The sequence below is a fragment of the Corylus avellana genome, chromosome ca4 (assembly GCF_901000735.1).
Source record: "Corylus avellana chromosome ca4, CavTom2PMs-1.0".
NCBI lineage: Eukaryota > Viridiplantae > Streptophyta > Magnoliopsida > Fagales > Betulaceae > Corylus > Corylus avellana.
This window is the reverse complement of record NC_081544.1, coordinates 3,469,540-3,490,643: the sequence shown is the minus strand read 5'-3', so window position 1 is coordinate 3,490,643 and position 21,104 is coordinate 3,469,540. Positions and strand designations below refer to the sequence as shown.

The window sequence follows — 21,104 nt, the reverse complement described above, 5'->3', positions numbered from 1 at the left end:
AGTGTCAATAATTGTTGGGTTCCAATGTTTGATTCGCAAGCAAAGTGGTCTAGTCTAGACATGACTCAATGAACTGCTTCTACGGAGAGAAGTAACGTTGTTGTAACTTAAGGAACAAACGATGTAATTTGTACTCCTTTATCACATTTCCAGTACTACTAAATGCTTTGTTGACTTATATTACTTGGACTCACTACTCTTATCTTATTTGAGCTCATATATATATATATTGTCGTTGGAAATACTATAACTTTTACTATAAATTTCTTATAAATTGATATGATGAACGACGTGACATTTATTACGCCAATCATTAAAATGTAAATATCGTATGGTAGTTTACGTAGAACTAATTTCCATAAAATATATATAGATTGTATGGTGAATTCATAAAGGGATTGTAGTCAATGTTGTAATACCCGGTTCATTTTCCTTTATGTTGGGAGTTATATATTGGGCAACTCAGATCTCAAGCTGTTGTTTAAAACCTAACGAAAATCTAGCATCTATTCTTTGGTTACAATAGTAGTAGAGGAACATATTATTAACTTTTTTTTTCTTTTTTTTTTTAATGACAAGGAATCTATGTAGGGTCACTTCATGTACTCACTATTGTCGGTTAAACCTTAGACACGTACAAAGCGCTTTATCCACACGGATTGGATAAGATTCTAATTTCATTGACTGACATGACCCCAAAGAATTGTTTGCATCCAAAAAAATTCGAACGTTAGACCTAATAAAAATGACATTAAAACCAACTGGTTTACCACTCGAACCAAACCTTTAAGGTTTGTAATAATAACTTTTGCAAAGCACAGGCAGCCTTAGCTTTGCTTGGAATATGTTTATATACTCTTCTTCACTCTAGAATTTTTGTGGGCCCTCACTCGTGAACATACCTGAATATTCTGCAACTTTTCTTTGGAACCATTCAGATGACCATTTTACACTTAGTGGCTTGCGTTAAATGGTGTTTAAATCCCGAGCTTCTTTTCCTAATAATTTTGTCTTCAAGTTAAAGTTTACATTTTTGTAGCTTGCCATAGTGTTTTAAACCTGATCAGATGTTAAACCAAAGAAATTCTACAAGAAAAACAACATTTAGCAACGATCCAACATCATCTCTAAAACCCTAAAAGTCGTTGCCCAAATGGTTGCGTTTGTTCCGTCGACTTTTAGAGTCGTCGTGGATATTTACTTTTAGCGACGCCAACAAAGGTCGTCGCTGAAAATCGATGAAAGCTTCTCACGAGAACCGATCTGTCGTCGCAGATATCATCTTTTCAGCGACGACACTGGTAGTTATTGCGGTTATTATAAGTATGAAACAGTTAGAAATATGATTCTGCAGAACCAAAATTCTCTTGGCCTTTGCTTTAGACATGAAAATGAAAGGCTTATAATGAGTCAGTGTCAGCTGATATGATGCAGCCTAACAAATCAAACAACTGGCGTGCCCAGAAAACAAGCTTACATCTTCACTGACAGAGAAAATTGTCTACAAATAAGGAAAGCATATTTCACCAACCTTCTTGACTAAATTTTTCTCCTCATTTTTAAGGCATTTAATTTCTTCTAGGTTTCTTCTTAAACAAACAAATAAACAATCTCTTCTCTGGATCATTCAAGTAAAATTCTTGTAGCCTTATTACTGCCCCCATTGCAGCAATTTTACCTTCAATCAATTTTTTTTTTTTTTTTTTTTCCCGTAGGAAATAATATGTGGCATCTAGATCTTGTCTATGTTATGTGTCAATTATTGGGAAGGATGTTTGGCCCAGTGACACAGGCATGGCATTTGAAAAAAATGGTTGTACCATAAATGAGTGACAAGTATATACTATTTTCCATTTGATTGGTTGCTGACATATTCAGTTCAACCAAATATCTATAACACATAAATTCAAAAAAAAAAAAAAAAAACAAATATTATACATATATATTTTATTCTGTTTCTTGTCAATCATTGTAAAATGATCTTTTATTAAGATCCCTTGCAAGTTAATATGTTAGTGTATATATGTATATAATTAATCGTTTATTAACGTGTTTCTCTGATTCAGATATCTCTCGGCACACTCTCTTCTATAGTTCGAAAAATTCAATACTTGACTCGAACGACTTAGCTCAGCTCGATTGCGGCGCTAATTGGTACACAAATAAATATCTAATGTGGGGATGAAGTGGAAAGGAGAAGCAATGTATAAGAAATGCTAGAGGATGCAGACAAAATCATTTATCCTAAGCTTATAACCATGCGCAAAGCAACTAACTATTGCCGAATAAACAAACATCACTTAGTGGTTGTGTTACTTTTAAACCAATTATTCTATGGAGTGTAGCTTAAGTCACATGTGGCTTCAAAAATTCCAAAGCCAACATCATTTCATAATATAACTAAACATTATTATTTTACATATTTTTGCTCCCCTCGTGTTCAAAAATAGTAGGTGATCGAATTTGTAAGGTGACTCAACTTGGATGGGGTTTCTCAACAGCTCCATGAATGTCGGTCAGTAGTATAATCATTAATTTTGATTGGTTAAAGTAAAGTTATTATAATTCTGGATATTGTAATTATTATTTAGGTCTAAACAATTAAAAGTGCTAATTAAGCTCTATGATTGTGTCATCGTGTGTGGATAACATATGTTGGGGTTATCCCACATCGGTTGTGGAAGGGGTTGGTAGTTAGTTTATAAGTGTGAGGGAAAGCCTCACCTCTTAAACTAGTTTTTGGGGGTTGAGAAAGATCCAAGACCACCCAACACTGATATCAGAACCCAGGTTTACCAACAAGTCTCGGTCCAACAGTCCACAAGAAAAACGGATTGTCGTTATTCCGACTCAGGGGGAGATTGGTGTGTGTGATGCATTTTTTTCTTTTCTTTTGTCCCTAAGCTTGTGTTTGATGCATCTCATAAAGGAAATTTTTTTAACTAAATGACAAAAATTTCCTCAAAACCAATCTAAAGAAAATATCCTCAAACCCATTTAAAATAGTGCCAAATGTCTATTAACATTTTTGTCCTATAGTAAATATAGACATATAGTAAACTGATTTATGTCTTTAGAGTGGTACTCATATCATGTAGGATGCTTTTTTTCTTTTTTCCTATTTACGAATAAGATCAATTTGGCTAAATAATCATCACCTTTTTATATGGATAAATGTTAAATATTAAATCCACATTTTATTGGACTGATCATGTGGCAGTTCCTATCATCTCTATTTTTTTTTTTTTTAACAAATATTGATTCAGGAGCTAATAGGTGATCAAATTTGTAAGGTGACTCAACTTGGATGGGGTTTCTCAACAGCTTCATGAATGTCGGTTAGTAATATAATCATTAATTTTGATTGGTTAAAGTAAAGTTATTATAATTCTGGATATTATAATTATTATTTAGGTCTAAACAATTAAAAGTGCTAATTAAGCTCTATGATTGTGTCATCGTGTGTGGATAACATATGTTGGGGTTATTCCATATCGGTTGTGAAAATAGCTAGTGGTCAGTTTATAAGTGTGAGGGAAAGCCTCACCTCTTGAACTAGTTTTTGGGCGTTGAGAAAGGTCCAAGACCATTCAACACTAATATTAGAGCCTAGGTTTACCAACAAATCTTGGTCCAATAGTCCACGAGAAAAATGGATTGTCGATGTTCCGACTCAGGGGGAGATTGGTGTGTGTGATACATTTTTTTTCTTTTCTTTTGTCCCTAAGCTTGTGTTTGATGCATCTCATAGTAGCAAATGTCTATAAACATTTTTGTCCTATAGTAAATATAGGTATGTCTTTAGAGCGGTACTCATATCATGTAGGATGCTTTTTTCTTTTTTTTTTCCTATTTACGAATAAGATCAATTCGGCTAAATAATCATTACCTTTTTGTATGGATAAATGTTAAATATTAAATCCACATTTTATTGGACTGTTCATGTGGCAGTGCCTATCAACCTTTTTTTTTTTTTTTTTTTTTTTTAACAAATATTGATTCAGGAGCTAATAGGTGATCAAATTTGTAAGGTGACTCAACTTGGATGGGGTTTCTCAACAGCTTCATGAATGTCGGTTAGTAATATAATCATTAATTTTGTTTGGTTAAAGTAAAGTTATTATGATTCTGGATCTTGTAATTATTATTTAGGTCTAAACAATTAAAAGTGTTAATTAAGCTCTATGATTGTGTCATTGTGTGTGGATAACATATGTTGGAGTTATCCCACATCGATTGTGAATGGGGCTGGTGGTCAGTTTATAAGTGTGAGGGAAAGTTTTACCTCTTTAACTAGTTTTTGGGGGTTGAGAAAGGACCAAGACCACCCAACACTGGTATCATAGCTCAAGTTTACCAACAAGTCTTGGTCCAACAGTTCACAGGAGAAATGGGTTGTCGCTGTTCTGAATCAAGGGGAGATTGGTGTGTGTGATGCATTTTTTTTTGTTTTTCTTTTACCCCTAAGCTTGTGTTTGATGCATCTCATAAAGGAAAATTTTTGAACTAAAGGACAAAAATTTTCTTCAAATCAGTCTGAAGAAAATATCCTCCAACCCATTTAAAATAGTGCCAAGTGTCTATAAACATTTTTGTTTGATAGTAAATATAGTAAATTGATGTATGTCTCTAGAGCGGTACTCATATCATGTAGGATCCTTTTTCTTTTTTCTTTTTTCCGAATAAAATCAATTCAGCTAAATAATCATAACCTTTTTGTATGCATAAATGTTAAATATTAAATCCACATTTTATTGGACTGATATGCCAATGCCTATCATTTTTTTTTTTTTAACAAATATTGGTACTTTAGTCCAATAAAATAAATGTATAGTATGTAGCATTACTCTTTTGCGTGATATCTCCAATTTTCTTTCAACTAAGTTTATTAAATTAACATTTTTCCTTAAAAAAATATATCAGATTAATATACTGAATTTGGGAAATTTTATCCAACTTAATTTACAAGAAAAACTTTACCCCATTCAAAGTTAATAAAAGATATACTATTAGATTCATAATTCAATCAATGTAGTTTTGTCAATACCTTTTTTCTTGTCCATGCTTTGGATGTCTTAAAACAATGGATGAAATATTAACTTATTACACATTATAAAACAAAACAATTTTGTCCATATTACGTTGGGATATCCAAAAGTATGTTTTGTTTAATCATTGGTTTTCTCACTAGGCATAGACAAGTATTAAGGAAAAAACTTTATGGGAGGGAAATGGAATGGATTAATTTTGTTTGAATATAAGGATTAGAATAATCTAACACTAACATGCCTCTTTTATTTTATTTTTTGGGCTTTTATTTTAGTATTATTCAGAGCAGTCTATTTGCAACAAAGACCTACCCATCACCTATCTATAATACTAGACCTTCACCCTCTCCCACTTCTGGACAAACTGATCACTACCATTCAACAATGTTAGAGATGGGACTCCAATGATTTTTAAAAAGAAAATATCTGGCATAATAACAAGAGTAATACTATATACCGCACAAATATTTATACCATTAGCTTTGTTGTTGAGGTGCCCGCTTTTTTTTGTTGTTGATCCATTGTAACACGCTTTCTCTTATTTGAATAAAAAAATAAAAAAAATAAAAAACTATTTACACCATTATCCCATTATATTGACATAGTATTGCCAACCTAACAATGCTAATATAAAGATGAATTGATAATGTCATGTCAGCATAGTAGGATGGTGATATGATATATAGTACGAGAAATGTTACATATATTCATAAGTTAACACTCGTTAACATGACAATAAAAATTATCATTGAATTTTATATTTATCCTAATAATAATAATCAAAGCCCTGTATATGAACAACAAAGATAAGTGAAATCAGGATATTTTTTTATTTATCCCAAAAAACAAAAGAAAATGACAATGAATGGGACAGATAATTGGTGAAAGCTTGTGATGAGAAGTTAATAAAAATAATAGTTTAATGGGGTTTCCATAAAAGAAATGGAAAGTCCACACTCCACAGGACTTTGGCTGAAGATTGTCAACGAAGTTCCATGTGGACAAGGTTGAGAGGCTGTGAGAGAGACTGCAAAGGCCAAAAAAAAGTTAGAGCAGTGTTTTCATGAAGAAAAACTGCGTTGAAAGCAAAGGGATTCAGTACATTGATTGATGGAGACCTGAAAGAGATAGGGCATCTTAATTAATTATTAATAATTTAATTAATTAAATAATGGGATTATACAGCTTGGCTTGGCTTGCAAAAAATCATTTTTAATTTAAATTAAATTTGGTTAAGGTTGTCGCAAGTCATTGATCCCATCAACCACCATTTTGCTTAAGAGCTCTTTTCAAGTAGGTTTGCTCATTCATGTCCGATCTCCCTCTAACATCCCATAACTGTATTATTTTTATTTTTATTTTTCTAATCAAAGGGAGAAAGGATTATATAAGGGGTCTCTCCGACTCTAAATCCGAAGGGGGGAGAGAAAATGAGAACAAGCGGGAATGCTTCTAAACACATTGTGAAAAGCAGTTCCATTTATTAATCGAGTGTGCTCTCGAGTTAGCAGATCTTGAGACAACCCCATAACTGTATTTAGATGCTAATCAATTACTCTCACTAATTTATTTACCAAAAAATAAAAGACCCCTCACTCTTATTTTTTCAATTGGTTAAAGAAATTCAGAATTTTTTTTCTTCTAAAAAATAAATAAATAAAAATATGCCAATTTAATTAAAATTCACATGTATATGCACTTCCATAACATCGATGACCTAGAGTGCTGGTATTTAATGTGGTTTTTTTTTTTTTTTTTAGTGTATTGATTGAGTAACAACAGGGCAAATTGGAAGTTCTTGACAGCTCTCCCTACGACCAAATGAACAGGAGACAAGATGTCAATTGAAACAGCCAACTCTTTTATTGTTTTGTTGGATTTCAGTAAACTTAATTTCAGATTCATTTTATGGATCGAAGATTAAAATGAATCCGAACCATCTCATTCTCTTACACATGAATATATATATTAATTGTTGGATTTACAAAATTTCAGTAAAAAATTCCAATTGATACATGTAACAGATTTCTAGTTATGAAAAGCAATTACTGAGTAAATGCTTTTGTAAACTAGATTGAAAAGTGGAAAAGCAATTTGGGTAATCAAGGTTAATGAATATCTACCATGAAAATTTCTAGTCACTCATACAATTTTATCGACGGCGAATTCAGTGCTAATGTGGCATTATTACGTTAACTAATAAATAAAATTTCACACATCTAGGTTGGTCGTGATCACTTTTAGAGCTTTTGAAGGTAGTCACAACTATCCCCGTGCGAGATCTGGTCTAGTGTACTTAATAGAATAATTATAGTGACTAACTTGTTAATCATGCATTTTTAATTATTCTACCAATTTGTTGTAGCCGGCCCTAGAGAGAGAACCTCAGACCTCTCTCTAATTTTTCCTCTCCGGTAAGTTCCTTTAGGGAGGAGGGACGGAACCCCCCTCCCTATCCCCCTTCCCTCCCCGCTCCCACCCTTCTTATGCTTTTATGCACTTGTTTTTTCTGTTTTGTATCCTGTTTTGGTCCCCATCACCGATTTTAGCAGTAGCCACGCCACCCCCTCCACCTTGTCAACTAGTTGTCTCATCCGATCGTCAACTTGGAGGTTTTAGATTTGGTCTGATCTAAGTTAGATATGTTCCTTACGGGCTTGCTAGGCCAACGACGCGCCTCTCTCCCACCTTCTCCAGCCTCTCTGCCACCTGTCGCCGCCCTCCTCGTTGCAACACTACCACCACGCGCTAGTGCGTGGTCTACACGTGCCGACGTGGGAGCTTCACTCTCATGCGCATGCTCCACATGTGCGGTTGTTGCTTCACCTCCACCGATGTTGTTGTCTACAAGTTTTATGTTTTATGTTTTTTTTTTTTTTTTTTTTTTTTGTATTTTAATTTGTTTTTTACAGTTTCTTTGTAACTTGTTTGAATAAGTATTGTCCAGACCCTTGGGTTATGGATGTGAACAGTTTCCTGGCTTTTAAGTTAAGGAGGATAAGTTTTGGCACTGGGTTTTCTGCTCGAATATGAGTTACCTATGCATTGAGTTAAGTCTGTCTAGAACATATCTATTGTTACAACTGAAGATTAGTCATGGATTAACGGATATTGATGTTATAGATAGGTCTTGAATGTCAGATTGTTATGTGTATATTTATGACTTGTAACTTCAACTATGATTTTTTAAGAGCTTTTGCTATGTGATGTATCCTTCATCAATTAATGAGACTGGAGTGATTTCCTTTTTTTTAAAAAAAATATATATATATATATAACTCAACCAATTTTGAATTGTCATCAACATAATTTTGAAAGTACAAACCCAACTAGTTTTACATTAATGGAAAAATCCTTATAATTAGGAAATTATTTTTGAAAAAGTTTTTTTATTTTTTTAATATATTTTTGAAAAAGGTTTTATAATTAGGAAATCATAAAAAATAAAAAATAAAAAAAGTGAGCTTAATTTGTTGAAACCAAATTAGATTAACGTAACGTCCCTCCAAAGATTCACGAAGACCCAAACGCAAACCCAAAAAGCAGAAACCTGGCTCCGACCACTCCCAAATCTCACCCTCACCCCTCACCTACCCTCTCTCTCGCTCTCTCTCAAAACCCAGAAGATATCACACTGCTGCAGTGCTTCTTCGTCGTCTTCTTCTTGTTCCAGTGGTTGGTCCCTCTCCAGAAATGCTGAATCCTCCGCAAACCCATTTCTCCATTTGTGTTTCTTCCAAATTCCTTGATCTGCAGCCATGAGAACCACTGGGGTTTGGGTTTCGGGTTGAGACCAAAACCCTTTCTTTTGAGAGGCAATGTGAGAGTGAGAGTGAGAGTGAGAGTGAGAGTGAGAGAGAGAGAGAAAAATTCCCAGAATAGTCCTATAATGGTGGCTGCTATTTCTGAAGCAGCTGCTTCTACAAACCCCAAGACCACTTCCCAACAACAAACGCATCTCCAAAGACCCCCTCTGCTACCTTCGGAGAAAGACAATGGCCACAACAATGGCCTTGGAAATCAGCCCAGAAGGCCCAGAGGCAGACAGGTCTCTTCCAGGTACATGTCTCCCTCTACTTCTACTTCTACTTCTACTTCTACTTCCACAACAACAACCACAACCACAACCACCACTTCTTCTTCGTCTTCGAGTTCTAGGAGATTCGCATCTCCTTTGCTGTCCCGTCCGAACAATTCCACACATTTATCGGCCACGTTAAGCACTTCCACGGCCACAAAACGGTCCCAATCGGTGGACCGGAGGCGACCCACTACGCCTCGGCCGATGCCGGCGATGCCTGACTCGAAACACGCCAATGGCGCCGAAGTATCGGCGGCTACGAAGCTCTTGGTCACTTCCACTCGGAGTTTATCGGTGTCGTTTCAGGGTGAGGCGTTTTCGCTTCCGATTAGCAAGACGAAGGCGCAAACGCCGAGCTTGAGCAATGCGAGGAAGGGTACGCCGGAGCGGCGGAGGGGGACCCCGGTTAGAGGAGGAGATCAGGCGGAGAACTCTAGGCCAGTGGAGCAGCATCGGTGGCCTGGTAGAACCCGGCAACTTGATTCGACAAATTCAGGTTCGAATAATCCGTTGTTGTCGAGGAGTTTGGATTGTGGGAATGGTGGTGCTGTTGATAGGAAGATAGTTGGAATGGGATCTGGGAAGCTCGTTCGAGCATTGCATAGTTCGATGATGATTGGTGACGGTAGGAGGGCCTCGTTTGATGGGAGGGTGAGCTTGGATTTGGGCAACGCTGCTGAGTTGTTGAAAGGTGGTCAGCAAAACCCAGATGCGAATTCAGTGAATGAGTCTTCTGTGCCTTCTGATCTCACTGCATCTGATACAGATAGTGTGTCCTCTGGTAGCACTTCAGGAGTGCAAGATTGTGGTGGGATTGTTGCCAAGGGAAGAGGTGGGGGGCCTCGAGGGATTGCTGTGTCGGCTAGGTTCTGGCAAGAGACAAATAGTCGGTTGCGCCGCCTGCAGGATCCAGGGTCGCCACTATCCACGAGCCCCGGGTCGAGAATGGCTGTGCCGGCAAAGTTAGTTCAGTCGAAAAAGTATGCTAGTGATGGGCCATTGTCTTCTCCACGAACAATGTCTTCGCCTATTAGGGGAGCCATGCGGCCCGCATCGCCAAGTAAGCTTTGGACATCTTCAGCTTCCTCTCCTTCGAGAGGGGTTTCTCCTTCGAGAGGGATTTCTAGTCCATCTCGGGTCAGGAATTCTGTTACTGGCTCATTGAGTAGTAATTCAAGTACGCCTTCGATTCTCAGTTTCTCTGTTGATATTCGGAGAGGGAAGATGGGGGAGGATCGCATTCTTGATGCACACTTGTTGAGGCTTCTGTATAACCGCTACTTGCAATGGCGGTTTGTTAATGCAAGGGCAGATGTTACCTTCTTGGTGCAGACACTGAGTGCTGAGGTATGGCTATTAGGCTGTACATTGCATTGTTTTCAATATATTTATTTTGGTATCTTTGCTACATTGCATTGTTTTCAATATATTGATTTTGGTATCTTCTCCTTATTCTTCTAATTCTATTAATGTTAGTATGGACATGATTTCCTTTACTCAGAAAGTGTCATCTTGAACGCTCTTCTTCATTACAGTAGCACATCTAAAGCAACAATTACAATGCTTCACTGTGCTAAATTTTGTCCATTGAATGAATTGAATGGTTAGTCTGAAAGCTTAGTAGCACCTAAATGTGTTTGTTCTTTCCTGGTGAATTCCACTAGTTTTATCTTAATGAGCACTGCAGTGTCTTTGGTCAATTTAATTTGAATTTGGCATTTACATAATTCATTTATGGCCTTTAACATCAAACGCTGGTTTGAGAAATTGGGAAGTTTCAGATTCACTATATAGAATTATGATTTGAAAAGAATGATAACATACTGAGAGCTGCATATCATTTGACAGAAATGGATCAGGTAAATGTTCATAATACAAAAGGTATGTAGCTGTTTATATGAGAATTTTAGACTGGAAAGATTAGGGAAGAAGGATCTTAAGCAATTTGCAATGCTACTTTTAGGATGTACAAGTCTTTAAAGTGATTTGGAGACTTGACTAATTGCCAGAGATAGAGCTTGGCCTAAATGATGTTGAAGGATGCTGCATGGTCATTTGGAAGGGTGTTATGAATGTTATTAACGTTTTTTATTTAAGCCATCATTTTTGTGGAGGACTTAATTGCACCTTTTAAATGTCTTGAACTTCCGGGAGTGAAAATGGAAAATTTTGAATTTCTCAGTTTTGTGGGTGTTTAGATGGTTTATCACATTCTGAAAAAGATTGGGTATCATGAATGTTAATGCACGAGTATTCTAAGTGCTTTTAGTGGTTTAAGGAAAGTAGGAAAGAATTTAGTTTGGCCTTGGAAAAACATCTATTCTATATTATAACGTTCCACATTGCCTGGGTGTAGAAAATATGATGTGTTTGTATGGAATATGCTCTCTCTAAATGGTATGAGGCATTTTGGGGTAAACCCAATAATAAAACTGTGCAGGATTGGCCCAAAGTGTGCACAAGCCCATGAGGATGGCCAATGAGGATGCTGGGTCCCAAGAGATTATAACGTCCCACATTGCCTGGGTGTAGAAAAGATGATGTATGGCAATTGTAAGATGTTTTATGTTGTCTTCAGTCAGTAGCATAACTTTTATGCGTTTCAAATGAAACAAAACAAAATTTCATTCATTTGAAATTTCTGGAGTTTTTAGTTGTTGCAGTGATTTCAACAAATGCATTAATACTTTCTGTTTGGCTTTGCATTTTCTTGACAATTTTGACTTGTTTAAACCATGCTAGGCCATTGTTTTTAATTTTAGAACTTGCTGTCACTTCCCAGTTAAAACATTTGTCCATGGTGCCACCGCGGGCTGCATATTATGTAATGAAATATTTAGTCCACTGGTCTTATCAGAATGTTATTCTTTGCATCAGAAAAATCTGTGGAATGCATGGGTAACAATCTCAGAATTACGGCACACTGTCACACTTAAAAGAATCAAGTTGCTATTGCTGAGGCAAAAATTGAAGCTAACTTCCATCCTCAGGGGACAAGTAAGATTCAGAGCTTTACTATATTGAAATCAGTTCTATGTTTATTATGCACTTGGTTATTAAATACCCAGTGACTTTGGATATGGGACATACTTGGAAAAACTATTTAGTTGTCCATGTATTTAAGCTGTAGAGGAAAGCTGATCAATCATCCGCATCTATTGTCACTTGGAAAAACTATCTCGTTGTCCACTTATTTAAACTGTAGAGGAAAGCTGATCAATCATCTACATCTATTGTCACTATTGATGTAGAAACATTCAGAGAGCTATGTTCTGCTCAGCCATCGGCATTTCTGTCAATTTTTTTGTGGAGACGTTCATGGAAGTGAAAGAAATTAGTGGTTTCTTTCTTCTTATTAGCACTGTTATTTGGTTAAACTTGGACAAGTGCCTTAACATATCGTGAAACAGGAAGCTCATAAAAATATGATTTCAATAACTCAAACTTAAAATTGTCTGCTGCTAGTGGAACACAGATAAAAGATAGAACTTTGTTACAAATGCCTACCCCCACCCATCAAGGTTTGATATTATATGATAATTTGACCTGGGTTCAGGGTGGGAGCAGGTTTAACGTGTCCCCACGTAGATCATCTTTAATGCTCTGCCTCTATTCTATATTTACAAAAACTAATTATTCTATCCCCTGTGTTTTAAGGCCCGTTACTTTTAGATCACTTCTCACCTCCTCACTTGTGTGGGGCAGCCTCTCATCCTCTCTTTCTGAGATCTGAAGGAGCCAAGAACTACAGGAACACTGATGGAACAAGCAACAATCATAACTACCTTAGGCAATGCCCTTTCTTGACCCTTTGAATTGTACATTGTAACATCTAGGGGAATGTTTCTATACTCCCGGTGTACTTGATTTTTCTCCTTTTTTCTTAATAAGGTGAACAGCAACAAGACAGACAAACAACATAAATATTGCCATATTGGCATTTTAGATCTTCAATTCCACTCCCTAGGCCAAATCATACTGTTGCTAGGCCACTAGAAGGTTTACCAACATCAGGTTATTTCCTGTCATTAAGGAGCAGTCAAGCATCATTTGGTGCTTTCCACCTGGCTGTTGCAACTCTTTATTTACTCTGCATTCAGGCTTTTTGACATGCAACAAAAGAAATCATGTTGGAAAGAAATGCGCATCTTCTCTCTCTCAAATGATTGGGCATTTGTGCATCTCCCAAGCTCCAATTTTCAGAACTCAAGTAACCAAAAGTTCTACACTTCTGCATCTCCATCTCTCTCTCTCTTGGCCATAAGACTGGCCATTTGTGCATATCCGAAGCTACAGTTTTCAGAATTCAAGCTACCAACCATAAGATAAGCCAATGAGCTTTAGTTCAAGTGGAACCTCCTCTTGTAAGAACACTGTATAGGATGAGGTTGTGGGTTCAGGACCCATGTATAACTTACCAATCAAAAGCATTGAGAAGTTTATAATTTGATACTAAAAGCAGAGCCAGAACCATTTGAAATTTGCTAATTACAATCATTCTAGCTGCTGTAGAGCTTGCTACAAGTTGGGTTGGTTAGGAAGATGATCTTAGTTTTGTTAGTATTTGGGATAATACGTTGCAAACTCTTTTTTTTTTTTATAAGTAAAGTTGTATAAATCAAAAGCGCAGAGGGGCGCAACCCTAATACACATGGAGTATACAAGAGAGTAACTAAGAAGAAGAAAAAGAAGAAGAGAACATAAAAAAAAAATCAGGAAAGTTGATCACTAAGGGCGCTAGCCAGCCAGCAGTCTAAGTGAAAAGGGTGTACAAGAAGAAGTGAATAGGGTCCTCAATGTTCCTAGATGAGTCCTCAAAACATCTAGCATTTCTCTCATTCCAGATGTTCCGCAAGAGGCAAAGAGGAATCATCTTCCACACAACAGCACTACGGGATTTGCCACCCGCCCACCAAGTAGCATACAACTCCTTGACGCTACCAGGCATAACCCAACACAAGCCGAACCGAGTGAAAATGGCATTCCACAAGATTCGCGCAACCCCACAATGAAGAAAGAGATGATCAATTGACTCCTCATTTGATTGACACATGCAACAACGGTTTATCACAACAATACCTCTCTTCCGAACATTATCCAAGGTTAGAGACTTCCCAAGCGCAAAAAGGCCACTCTCGAAGGAACCTTGGTGCGCCAAATACTTTTCTAAGGGAAAGGGATGAATTCTTTAGAGGCAAGGACCCTATAAAAAGATCTTACCTCGAATTTTCCTTTGCGTGAAGAGATCCACCACATCCTATCCTCCCCTTCCCCACGCATCGTATACGAGTACAAGAGCGTGTAAAAAGAGGCCAAGACCTCCACTTTCCCTTCTGGAAATAGTTTAAGTAGAGTTAAGCTATTATTATCCAAGTTTTCTGTGATACATCTTCCAGGGAGGCATATCTTACTTGTTTACTGAAGATGAAAGAAAACCAATGTAAAATATGAAACTCGGACACTCATTTGGATGATTGAATAATGGTTTCTAAATTTCTAGAACTTATTTGTTATATGTTGGGTATCATTGCTTAAGGAAGTACTAGATTATTGTTTTTTTTTTTAATAAGTAATGGAGGAAGTAGTAGTACTGGATTATTACATAGACAAAGCCAAAAGTATCATGGGTTTGATAGCTGTGTTTGTTTTATTCTAATATCTTCTTCATCATAAATGAAGTTTGTTGTACTTGGTGAATGTAGATAAATTATTTAGAAGAATGGGCCCTTTTGGATAGAGACCACTCCAGTTCTTTGCAAGGAGCAACTGAAGCTTTGAGGGCCAGTACTCTTCGTCTTCCAATTGTTGGAAAAGCAGTAGTAAGTACTATATCCTTTTGTCTTAATTTTTGTAGACAATTATCAGTTTATCGAAGGCTCAAGCATTGGTGTTGTTGAGATTGCTAAGGATCTTTGCTTTATGTTATCAGGCTGATATTCAAAATCTCAAAGATGCTGTGGGTTCAGCAGTTGATGTGATGCAGGCAATGGCATCCTCAATGTGCTCTCTTCTGTCCAAGGTAATCTCATTCTTTGTCTTCTGAATTTGTTTTTCCATTAAAGCAATAGGCTCAGTTAATGGCATTATACTTGCAAACATTCTGAGACAAATGGCTACTGTTAGAAGGAATTCATCTAACTTGTGTCCTAGCTGTTATAATGTTATGAGTAACAAACTCCACCCTTGTTAGTGCTTAGTGTTCTAATTTTTTTACACGACCAGTCTCAAGCCAGAGAAAGAAAGGGCTTTGGCATAAGTTGATGACCAGCATAAAACTTGGTCACAATGTATGAATATGAATATATGAGTTCGAAAGTGCAAGGTGGAGTCACCTTCCCTGAATGTGTACCCAGAAACCAGCATGGTAGTCATAATGTATACAAAGTCATGTGAAACTGCATTACTCCAGAGATTTTTTATTTTATTTTATTTTATTTCAAGCCATTCAACTTATTCCATGTATATTCTTTTCTTCATTTTTTTAAAAGCAACAAGTTATTGTGCAAAACCTTTCAGAATAAAATGACCCTCAGCTGCCTTGTCGTTTTAGGTATTAGCATCCCATGCTTAACCCAATCAGAGTTTTTTCCAGAAAGACTCTATACCTCTTAAGCAATATCCAATGCCTGTGTAGCTTAGCATATTTGATGTGGTTGGGATATAAATTATTAAGAAGAAAATTGAAGAATTATGGACATGATTGAATTTTTATAAAGTCGGAGATGTGGCCTAAAATTGTTAATAACATTGATAACTAAAATCAATGAACGAATTGTTTCATATTTGCTTTAAACAACTTTGCTTCCTCAAGACCTTTTTACTTTAATATTCTAAATGAAAGTCAAACTTTCGTTATTGTGACCATGGAGGGTTCATGAATCACTAAAGCATATATCATGAAAGCTACAAGTACTAAACTTATTGGCAACTCATATCATCTTAAAAGTTGTAGAAGGAACTCAATGTACAACAATCACTTGGGCTATGTTTGTTACAACTTTCAAAACAAAACACATTTCTCAAAACATTTAACAAAGATTCACTTTTCAAAACACAAAACACTTACTCAAAAACAAAACACAAAATACTTTTAATAAAACAATACACAACACACTTTTTAGAAAACTTTTCACACCTTCCTATAAGAATATTTTGAGAAAACAAGTGCTTATTTTGTAGGGATGGAGGCTGACTTATTATTACTAAAAAAAAAAAAAAAAAGAGGCGGCCGTGCAGCGACTCCAACAAGACAAAGGTGACTGTGTGGCCACCTCAGCAGGACAGAGGTGGCCACATGGCCACCCCCTTTGCTAAGGGTGGCCACGCGACCACCTTTCTATTATTATAATTTTTTGGGGAAAATTTGGTTTAGCTCCTTTAACTATCACCACATTATCATTTACATGTCCAAACTTTATAAAGTGGAATCGGGGCACCATAAACTACTATAGCATGTCAAATGAGACACTTATGCATTTTTCTACCCAAAAATACCCTTAAAGTTATTAAAAAAAAAAATAAAAAAAAAAAATTAAAGGAAATATTATTAAAAAAGCCACCCCCTTTTGTTTAATTTTTTAATAATTTTAATTTTTTCAAATAGTAAATTTTTAATAATTTCGAGGGCATTTTAAGGAGAAAAATGACAAAGTGTCTAATTTAACACACGGTGGTAGTTCTAGGGGCCCCAATGTCACTTTTAAAGCTTGGAGGTGTAAATGAAAATATGGTCATAGTTTAAGGGGTAAAGTATATTTTTCTCTAATTTTTTTATATACGTAAAAAAATCAGGCTCTACACCTGAAAAAGAAAAAGCATGTGTTGTCTCAAAATAAACATGTTTAGTGTTTGTTTCTTTGAAAACACAACTTTTCAAAAGGTTTAACAAAAAATTTTCTTCTGTGGACCCGACATAAAACATTTTCAAATGTGAATCGCGCCAAAAACTCTTCACTTCTCTAACCTTCTGTCACCTCAAAAAGGATTTCAAATCAAAATGCAAAAAACGTTTTTCATACATTTAACAAACATAGCCAGTTTTCTGTCCTTGTTATTTATTGACTCTAGTGTATTGTCATATATAATTACAGAATATATGTAGCTGTACTCGGTAAATTTTTTCTTCTTGCCCATTATATGTTGTGGTTGTAACTTGTTTAAAAATAACTTTTGATAAGGCTTGTGAAACCCAACCTGCAAATTTCTGAATTTTGACTTTATTTCATTTCAATCTATTTTTGTTCTTTTTATTGTTGGAGCAAAATATATTGATTGAAACCAGGATCCTAGCTAGACCAGGAGTTATTCTTTGGTTCTTTTACTCTCTTTTTTATGATCATAGCAAGATATATAGATTGAAACCAAGATCATAACTAGACTACGAGAATCGACAACATTGGAAGACATCATTGCTCCCTCAATTTGTAAGGGTGACTATTTGCCTCTAGTGCTGAATCATATATCTTCCAATTTATCTCACTGAAATATGGGTATGCTGCAATTCCTTCTCCCTTAATGTGTCTTCATAAGTTTGCTACATGTCAATCCAGTACCAAAATGTTATTTACATTTCACTCCTCACTAACCTTTGTTGTCCCTAAATGTTTGACCAAGTTTCATAGTATAGCTTTTTAAGTTTATGTGCACAGACAATAGCTTGAGTCAGTTGGAATTCTTCCAAAATATTGTTCCTCAAACCTGGACCTAAAAGCACCTACTGCAAAACATGTTTTGCTTGTGTGGCTTCCATTGTCAAAAGCTGTCAAGGACTTGGTTTTTAGTTCTTTGCTACAGTTCTCCACCTTAACGGTGGGAAATAGACTTTCAAATCTTATCGCAGCCTTGGCTAAATACTGAAAAACTGGATATTGAAGAAATGCTTATTTCAAATAGGTTGGCTGAAAAGCCAGTTGCATATGCTTTCCTTCACCTCTTCTTGGCAAATCTAATGACATATTTAAAACCATGTCATTCACAGGTGGAGGAAATGAACTCCTTGGTGACCGAACTCATGAATGTGACTGCAAAAGAAAAGGTTTTGCTTGAACAATCCAAAGATTTTTTGTCCACTTTGGCAGCCATGAAGGTAAATTTAATTTTTGAGGAAACTCACTTACCTCATTGAACATTCACACAATTTTCAATATCCTCCCTAAACTTAAAAATTTGTAACGTTCCAGCTCCTTTCAATTACCCCTACTATTTAATTTTTTCATTAACTTAAATGGCTAGTGTGTAAAATGTCCGTTCTAACCCCATAAATTTTTTAGAAAAAAAAAATTGAAAATAAAGTAGAAAAATTAAAAAAAAAAAAAGGACAATCCACAGCGTGGCCGTGGTTCATCTTTTTCACTTTTATTTTATTTATTTATTTATTTATTTTTTTTATAAAGGGGTTTGGTCATTTTTGTTTCTTACTTTAGGATTTAACGGAAAAACCAAATGAAGGGGGTAATTGAAAGGGGCTGAAAGATTTGAACTCCACATTGCAGATTTTTAAGTTTAGAAAAAAAAAAAAATTGAAGATTAGGGGGGTAAATGCAGTTTTTCCTAATTATTTTGTGTAGTACTTCTCATTTTATAATCTTATCAAATACTTGTGAAAATCTTGTAACAGGTCAAGGACTGTAGCTTGAGAACACATTTAATACAACTTAACCGTGTACCAACTACCGGCAGCCTGACAACACGAGTGTAGAAACTGATGTTATCTGACAATTCACTCTTTGATGCTAACATTACACCAATCTTTTCTTTTCCTACTGGGTGGAGGCGGCGGCATTGGCTTCTCATTTGGCTTTTTGGAAACCTAGTTGGGTCTTCTCTGCCATCTATCTCTGTGTATCTCTTTTTGTATCTGAAGATTACAGAAAAATTGATTCTTACTAATTAGAGCTGTGTACACAAGCACTCATCTACCTTCAGCCAAAAAGGAAATGTATATGTATATATGTGATGTTCTTCTCATCAGTGTTCAATAGTCCATCGCCATATTCTTCATTTTGTCTTCTGAATTTGCTCTTCTGTTGGATAAATGCAGTTGTTCAGGGATACAGCTACAGCCAAATGTTTAAATATTACATACCTGATTATTGAGGATTCAGATAGGTATTGGTTCCAAATAAATTGCAAATAAAAATAGTATGGACAGAATAACTTGGCCTTGACTTCTCCAAGATTGCTGGATATGTTTCCCATTGGGTGTTGTCTGGCACGGATACTAAAAGTTAAGTCAATATTAGGGCTGTGCAGGTTTCCAGTCTTCCGACCACCAACCTGCAGGTGTCGGCTTCCAATGGCAGGTGGACGGTGGAGGTAGGGCGGCTGGAATTTCCTTTTGGTTTCAGATGAAAGGTGGAGGTGGGGATGGAGGTTCGTTTTGGTTTCCGACAAAATTTTGACCCGCCCGACGTAGGGAAATTGTGGGTGATTTTTCTATTACATTTCTGTCGAATATATATATATATATATATATATATATATATACAAAGTTTCAGAAATTCATTATCGGAAGCTGTGGGTTCTCCATTTTGTTGAACTTATTATGGTGAATAATCATTTGCTCTTATGATGATTCATATTGAAGAATAAGAAGAGCCTGGCAGTAACATCCAAGCAAAATACAGACAAAATCCAAAGGAATCTTCACCACAGGGAGTCAAACTAGGGATTTCCGCCCAGTGTTGGCTTTGGATGTACTCAGCTCTGCATGTCCATTCTTTTTTGTTTTTTTGTAAGATGGCGAAAGATTTTACCAATCAGTTCTAAAGGGGTAGGGCCGGCGCGATGAGGGAGAAAACTTTATAAAACTCTTTGGATAAAGTCCACTCCAAACGACAATCTACCCTCTAAATTATTAATTGCAACAATTTATTCTCCAAACTACCAAAACAATGATAATGTACCCTCAATTTTAATAAAATGACAAAATTACCCTTACAATGACAAAACAATGATAATGTACCCTCAATTTTAATAAAATGACAAAATTACCCTTACAAAAACAAAAATAAAAATACTAAAATTTATTTATTTTTTTTCAAAATTTTAAGGGTATTTTTGTCTTATTGAAAATTTTATAGAGGTAATTTCGTCATTTTGCTAACATTAGGAGGTACATTGTCATTGTTTTGGTAGTTTGAGAGTAAATTGTCGTAATTGATAATTTGGGGAATAAATTGTCATTGGAGTGGTAATTTGAGGGGGTTAAGTGGACTTTACTCAAACTCTTATGAACTTTCACTCGTTTTGAATTTTTGATATTACTTTCAAAAGATATCAAATTTTCAATTACTTATTTTCATCAAGATTTTTCGTTAAATTTAGTCAAAAATTTTGAAATATAAAGATTTTTTTAAAAAAAAACTTATGAAAAATAGACATTTATATTTATTAAAAGGTTTAAAAAAAGAGACAAATACATTGAATTTAAAACGGACACCCACAATAAATTCGGAATTAATTATCTCAAATAAAATAAAATAAAATAAAAAAAAAAAATAGATTTGTAGAAGACGAGAAGCCAGACAATTTTGACGAGTTTGACTGGTTTGGTTAGCGACAGGTCACGTTAGAGCTCCGGCGCATGCGGAGGTAAGTACTAAAGGAACCCACCACTAACATGCGGTGCTGGGAACATTGAACCCTCGAAGAAAACACAAAAACATTTACCACGTGCCGACAAACAAAATCCTTTTCTTTAGCCGCCTAAACACAAGTTGTCGGTTCGGTTGTAATTGCAATTGTATGATATATTTTAAATAAATTCATGAAAAATATTAAAAAAATCATTCATGTTTTTAATGCGCTTATAATTAAGAGAGAATGTGCTTTAATTAAAGGGCAAATCGCAATTTTATCAAACACCTGCCTCCGTTTTGAAATCGTTATTTTTCAAACTCCGGCCACGTTTTGAAAAGATGAATGATTCACGTCAATATGTTCATCATTTCATCCTACAAATTCAATATATTAAT

The 21,104-nt window shown here is 35.7% G+C and overlaps 1 protein-coding gene across 1 annotated transcript; it reads left to right on the top strand.

Annotated features, from left to right (window-relative positions):
* Positions 1-8,570: 8,570 nt before the first annotated feature.
* On the top strand, positions 8,571-19,136 carry LOC132178983 (QWRF motif-containing protein 2). The gene is made up of 6 exons (XM_059591582.1): positions 8,571-10,476; positions 12,007-12,126; positions 14,832-14,948; positions 15,059-15,148; positions 18,107-18,214; positions 18,746-19,136. The coding sequence occupies exons 1-6, from the start codon at positions 8,938-8,940 to the stop codon at positions 18,824-18,826; spliced, it is 2,055 nt and encodes a 684-aa protein (XP_059447565.1). The 5' UTR covers positions 8,571-8,937; the 3' UTR covers positions 18,827-19,136.
* Positions 19,137-21,104: the final 1,968 nt, after the last annotated feature.